The sequence below is a fragment of the Equus quagga genome, chromosome 9 (assembly GCF_021613505.1).
Source record: "Equus quagga isolate Etosha38 chromosome 9, UCLA_HA_Equagga_1.0, whole genome shotgun sequence".
Taxonomy (NCBI): domain Eukaryota; kingdom Metazoa; phylum Chordata; class Mammalia; order Perissodactyla; family Equidae; genus Equus; species Equus quagga.
Window position 1 is genome coordinate 17,811,325 of NC_060275.1, and position 6,788 is coordinate 17,818,112.

Below are 6,788 nucleotides of genomic sequence, written 5' to 3' on the forward strand. Positions count from 1 at the left end.
GTGGACCTACACATCACTCATCAAGCCATGCTGTGGCAGCATCCTACATACAAAAAAGTAGAGGGAGATTGGCACAGACGTTAGCTCAGGACAATCTTACTCACCAAAAAAAAGGAAATGGTGAGTGTTACAAAACGCCAGGCTGTGTTCTCTGAAAATGGAAGGGAGTTTCTTGAACTCATCTTCTCCTTCCGCCCTGGGGCTGACTAAATGTGGATGTGGGAACTACTTCTCCTCCCAGACTGCAAATGAAATTTTGAAGAAACAGTGCTGCTTGCTAGGCTTAAATATACTGACAGGGAGGTTAAAAATGAGGTAATGTAGAAACTTTGCCTCATTTTTCGAAATGAGAATTTCTTGTGAATTTGCAGAAAGTCTTGTGACTTTGGATGTTTGAGTCCCAGTTCCATCTACTCTGTGACCTTGGGAATGTCACTTGACCTCTCTAACCCTCAGTTTCCCCATCTATTAAGTGAGAATGCTCATTCTCAGCTTATACAACTGTAATGAGGGGACTATCAATACAATAATATGGGCAAAATCCCTGGTCATGGTAAGGGCTGAAGAAATGGGAATTATTAAGTGATGAATAAGGCCAGACTCTACCTTCAAAGTAGCCCATCTGACGGTAATGATAAAGGAGTATGAGCTTCTAGTAGTAGCTTCTAGAAAGGCTGTAAGTCATTACAAGAATTCAGCAAGTGGCCTTCAGAGGGGAGAGCTAAAAATTCAGCCGGACTTCATCAATGAGCATGCAAGTCCATTATGAAGCTGTCTGTTAATCTCTGCCACACTGTCCTCTCATTTGGAATTGAAATAAAAGAACCACCTGCCTTTTGGACAATGTGTTTAAGCTTTTATTGTGAGTTGTAACAGGTCGGGGACTGGAATCTAATTGACAAATAGCCTAGATGTAAACAGCATTAATTAGAAGACTGTTTGGGGGCAATTATTCACAGCAAACAAGTTCAAACCAGAAGATGCTGGTTGAAAACCATGACTTTAGTCAAGATTGAAAGATACAAGAATAATTAAGTATTTTGCACAAAGGAAATCTTGATGATCCGGTAGAATTGATGCTCACAGAACGCAGTCTCTTAAGGGTTCTGTTTTGCTTCTTTGAGAGAGGCTGTCATTGTCATTGTCAGTTTAGCTGGGGGTTCCTTCCTTCACGTTGAGAACCTGGAGCAGAGAGTCCACCAACTTAAAAAAAATATTAGAAAGAGTTGAGCAAACATAGTTAGTGATGTTGAAGCCTGATACTGGAAGTAAATCCATTCCCGACAAACCATCAGCATCACTTGGGAGCTTGTTTGAAAGGCAGATTCCTAGGTCTACCCCAGACCTACCGAACTGGAAACTCTGGGGGCGGGGCCAGCAACCTGTGCTTTCACAATTCCTCCAGGTGATTCTGCACACGTTAATGCTCGAGAACCACAGCTGTCATCCTGTCATCCCTGCTCCCGCCCCCTCCACCGAGAGAGAAATAAACGTCCTCTTTTTCTGAGCCGCTATATTTTTGGGTCTTTTTGTTAAATTATCTTAACTTGTACCCTGATACGACTACTCAGGTATATTTTGACCAATGTTGGAAATGGAAAGTATTATCCTCAGGAATTTGTTACTAAATAGCACCTGGGTGGGGGGACTATTAGGGAATGTGGAATCTTAATTCTTACTTTGGCAATGCCTCACTACACAAATCAAAGCTCGTCTATGAATTACATATTATAAACCCGTGACTGAAATGGTTGTAGTGTGGGCAACTTGGGCAGAGGAGCTCATCTGGGTTTCTGCCAATTCTAAATTCATTGTGCTTTGCTTGTTGTGGCTTCTGTTCAAATTAACTAAGACTGAAGAAAGAGTGAGTAGTTATAATTTTAAAATACACTTCTTTGTTCCCAAATAGCATCCTTTACCCACTGAGATGAGAAAACACTTTTCATCCAGACTAAAGCTTATTACATTTTCCAAGATTCTCTGGCAATTTAGGTTCCCCAATGTCCAGACCAGCCATAGTTTCTAATAAAGGAATTACTGATATTCGCAAGCCAGTTATTACCTGCACTGTGACTCAATTGTTTTGATCAGGTGCTAATGAGGCGGGGGCCCAGGGTTCAATTCTCACACAAGCCAATTAGCTTGGCTTTTCTCCATGAGCCCACACTGCACTATTAAGGGTCGTCAGCCTGCCTGAAGATGCTGCCATTCATCCTGCAATATGAGCCACTGGTCATAAAAGGGGCGAGCTGAGGATGTAGGAAGGGAGCCATAGAAGTCCTCCCCATTGGCTCAAAATATTCAATCAGAGCAGTTTGGCTCAAGGGAATGAAGTAAAGCTACAAGGAAAAGAAGAGTTGTGTAACCTAGGAAAATCCAGGACTTGGAGCCAGGAGGGTGGTCCGTGGTCCAGGGTGAGGAGGAGGTGTATTTGAGGTGGGGGCCGACTTTGCTCTGCTCCTTTATAGAAACTGTCAGGGTAATCAGAAGATTTTTAGTTATTCTTGATTGCATGTTGCTTTTCCTATGTTTGGAGCTTCCTTTGGAGCATTTCACATATTAAGGAATAAAACCTTTCTATTCTCTGTACTGATTTGATGGGACAGTGGGAGCAGTGCCTGAAAAGTGAGGGCAAACCTGTATATTTACTTACTAGCTAGAACAATGCATTCCCCAGGTCCCTTTCCTCATGTCCACAAAATAGGAGAAAAACCGAAGGCTGCAAAGAACAATGGACTGGGTCCAAATTACAAAAGGAATCCAAAGCCCAACTCCAACCTTTACTGAAACTCAGGACAATCCACAGCCACATCCAGGATTAGGAATCAGGCCTGGAGCCAACCTGAATAGTGTTTCACGTTATAGAAACCATATGGCAAAAGTTCCATTAATTTTTTGTGAGAAGGGTACAATTAAAAGACTAAGGTAAACCTTGAAAATTCTTGGCCCTATTTGCTAATAGAGTTCTGGAGCTTGTTTGCCATGATATAGTAGTCTAGATTCAGTGCACATTTACAGAAATCTTTTCTGAATTAAGTGTCTTTGTCATCAAAACATAGGAAGATGCTCAGAGTTTCTAACTCCAGCTCTGGGTGATTTGGCGACAGGACTTGATGTTTTATTACTAAAACGGAAGAAGATAGCATACGTGCATAGTGTTTCATTTTAAGAGAAGTCCTTCAGCCTCTGAAAATTCCCGCTGCTAATTCTGGGAAGGCTCAGCTAAGTTATTAAACTCCTTTCTAACATTGGCAGATAGATGGTTTTCTAATAGAACCATTCTCCTGGTACTCCCTCTTTGTGAATAAGATAATTGCAAGATGTTTTTAATTTTTCTATCAATATACTTTCATTGAGGTGGAATTTTCAAAGCAAGAGAAGTGATAAATTAATTTGGTCTATGCAAAGACTAAACTAACTGTTGAATTTGTTTTTCATATTACTGGGAAATACATCCAAAAGAATGGTACCCATGTGTGAAATCGCTAATTCTTCAACTTGAGGTAGAATGAAATGGGATGGGCTTTTTAAACTTGTAAAAAGAAGAACAAAGCATAAAAAGGTATAACAGAAGAACAAGCCCTGATTATAAAAAGATGACTTTTTTTTTCATCTTACATTGTATAAATACTGTCCCCTTGAAGCAGTCGCTCCCTATGATGGCCCACTCAATCCATCCCACTCAGAAGCCTTTTTGGAGCTATTCTTTTGCAATTGCCCTCGAAGCTTACAGAATATTCTTCTGAATATGGCAGGAAAATTTCAACCCTTGAAGAAGGAGTTGAATTTTTCAAAGCATTCCAAAGATATGCAGGGCCAGATTTGGGGGAATAAGGCAACTCAGAGAGGAGACTGCTGTTTGGTTCAAAAATGAGGCACTATAGATTAATAACGTGATGAGGGGGAGGCTATGCCAAAGCTGTGAGGCTAAACCCATTTCGGTGTTGTTAAACTACTTTAGAGGCTTTTGGGCTGGTAATTGTTCTTGCTCTTCAGATAAAGGAGAAGGCACTACTGTTGGACATCCACCCGCAGGAAGTCTAGCAAAACCCTTGACCAAGAAAAGGCCTGGCTGGTCAGGGGCTGAGAAGTCAATCACCAATTCCCGGAGCCCCCAGAGCCCAGAGATCCACCAACAAAGAAGGCAGCTGGTCATATAACCCCTGGGACACCTATAAAACAGGTGTGGAGAAGACAATCACTCCAGGTTTGTACAAAGTTGGTCCTTATTCCTGTATTGGTTGATTTAACCCAGGTTTTCTTTCGGAATAAAGGCTACTAGAGACTTTCTCTCTGGGTGTTCTATGCAACAAATGAACTTTTGGTCTCTGTTTAGCACAGAGAATCCACAGTAGCCCAAAGGCCATGAAACATTAAGCCTCTGTCCAGAGAAGCCGGCTGAGGCTCGGCAAAGCCAGCCCTGAGCCTCTGTAAAGGGGCCATCAATCAGGGTTAACCACCATAAAGGAGGGAAGGAGCCAGCTCCCCAAGCTCTTTGAGTGAAAAGCAATACTATTTATCGACAGGAACAGTGAGAAACAAGGTTGCTACTGCACCCTGCATCCTTCATACTTAAGATCAGTGAGGACCATTCCCCAGAAGATGTCTTGCATGGCAGTAGACCGTCCAAGGCAGACAGCATGGGCTCTTGCCCTGGCTTCACCAGTGAAAAGCTATGTGACTGGCCTCAGTTTCCCCACCTCTAGAATGGAGAGAATATAATCTTCCTGAATCTTCCTCCTAAGACCACTGTGAGCATTAACCGAAGAAATGGAGGTAAACAGCTTCATCCAGTACTTGGACTATAGAAAATAATCACTAAAACTATCTACTATTATTATTACTAGTTTTCAATGATTATTTTTGCCTTTTATCATAAATTTCATGGAAACTTCTTAAAAGTTAATGAGAATCACTTCATTTTCAGTTGCCTTGCTTTCTTTCTATAAATTTTATTGTCTTCCCTACCTCATTTACTGGCTTTGTACCTAAACAATGACAGTTTGGCATAATTATTTTTCCCTATTCTCTATAAAATCCTACACAGGACGAATCAGTTGACCTTAGATATGTTCACCAAGTTTTGAAATATTAGGATGAGACCTGAACTAGGTAATCTTGGAACAAATATGAAATAGGACTATTTTGCATGGAGTGCAGAAACAAGAATGCTCTCTTCTGAAATCATCTGTGAATAGGCCCTTCTGCTGGTGTTTATCAAAAATAAATGGATCTGTAGACCCACAGGGATTTACGCAAATAAGCTATAGCCTCACTATCAAAATATTCTGGTAGGACCTGACAGATTAAAAACAAATCCCATCAATGCACGATTGCTAATAAAACTCCTGAAGTGGAGTTGGGAACCAGCACCCTTTTGACGTGCTATGAGGAAAAATAATCTACTATGTTGAGAAGAAAAGACAGCATGGAAATTGTGTACTTATTTCCTTGGCGTGTCCTGGCGTCAGCCTCATGTAGTGGCTGCGGCTGCGTCGTAAACAATTTCATTCTTCCCGGCTCAAACTTCGCCTCCTTCCAACTCTCCCGAAACACCGCCCACCGCCACCCCACCCCACCCCACCCCACCCCACTTCCCTGGTTTTGAACCTACATCTTTAAAGTTGCTGCTCTCCTCAGAATCCAAAGCAGACTGACCAATGCCCAGGGGCTCCCATTGAGGTGACTGATGGCTTCTGCTCCCCTTTGCTTCCAAGAGGCTTAGCAAATTCCTTGCAGCTTCTTCCCACCGAATGTGCTCCCTCAGCTGCTGCTTCACGCTCTGGCCCTCATAAACATCTGGGGACTCTCCTGTGCTCTTTTTGCCCATTAAGTGCCCTGTAAAAAACAAAAACAAAATGCCACAAATTTAACCCAGGGGAATGAATGAACAAGAAATTTAAAAGGACACCAATTCTGTTTGTGCTGCTCCTCCTAAATGCAGAATAACATTTAATCATTAGGAGTTCATAAATGACTGACAGAGTTTTCTCCCGGTTCAAAATGTGCAATGAGCTAGACAGAATTCAGACCTGCAACTCAGGGGTCCTGGGTTTGGTTCCAGCACCTCTGCTAACTAGCTAAGTGACCCCCTGCCAAGTCATTTAGCATCCTCGGTCCTCAACTGATCAACTATTAAAGGAACAGGCGGGACTAGATGAACTCTAAGGAATCTTGCGTATCTAAATTTCTATCACCCATTCTGTGTGCACCAAATTTGATTCCCAATGGAATAACGAAGTTTAAACATCTTCCCCAAGTCAATTTTGAATTGCTACTGAAAAGTAAAGTCTCAATGCTTTTCTTTGTGTGATTAAAAAAACCTTTGCTTTCCTCTTATCTGTAGTACAAATGGACCAAAGGAATTTTTCACTTCAATTTCCTCAGAATTTTAGCTGAGATTGAATGTAGGAAACATCACCTAGCAATTACAGTTTGGTAAGCATGTAATGAAAAACAAGCTCTGATCAACACTTCTCAGCCACATAAACACAGAATTTTCTTTTGGATGTCTAAAATGGTCAGTGAAAGTCTAGCAATGGCTCCAGGGATGTGCACCTGCCATATAAATAAATAAAAATTGCTGTGCAGGAAGCCAAATCACTAAAAACACGGAAATTCCTGAAATTCATGTATGCAAATAGGCATAGCCATAGGCTCAGAAGTGGGTACAGAATTCAAAGTCTGAATTCTTTCTTTCTTCCTTCCTTCCTTCCTTTCCTTCCTTCTTTTCTTTTCTTCTTTGTTTTTTTTTTTTTTGGTGAGGAAGATTGGCCCTGAGCTAACAT

General features: G+C 41.5%; 1 protein-coding gene across 1 annotated transcript in view; it reads right to left on the reverse strand.

Moving 5' to 3' along the window:
- Window positions 1-884: 884 nt before the first annotated feature.
- The window catches only part of GRP (gastrin releasing peptide), a 10,477-nt gene continuing 4,573 nt past the window's right edge, over window positions 885-6,788 (reverse strand). The window contains exons 2-3 of the mRNA XM_046672493.1: window positions 5,615-5,838; window positions 885-1,203 (exon numbers count right to left, since the gene is read on the reverse strand). Coding sequence (XP_046528449.1) covers window positions 1,150-1,203; window positions 5,615-5,838 — 278 coding nt within the window. The 3' untranslated portion in view covers window positions 885-1,149. The remainder of the gene's footprint in view (window positions 1,204-5,614; window positions 5,839-6,788) is intronic.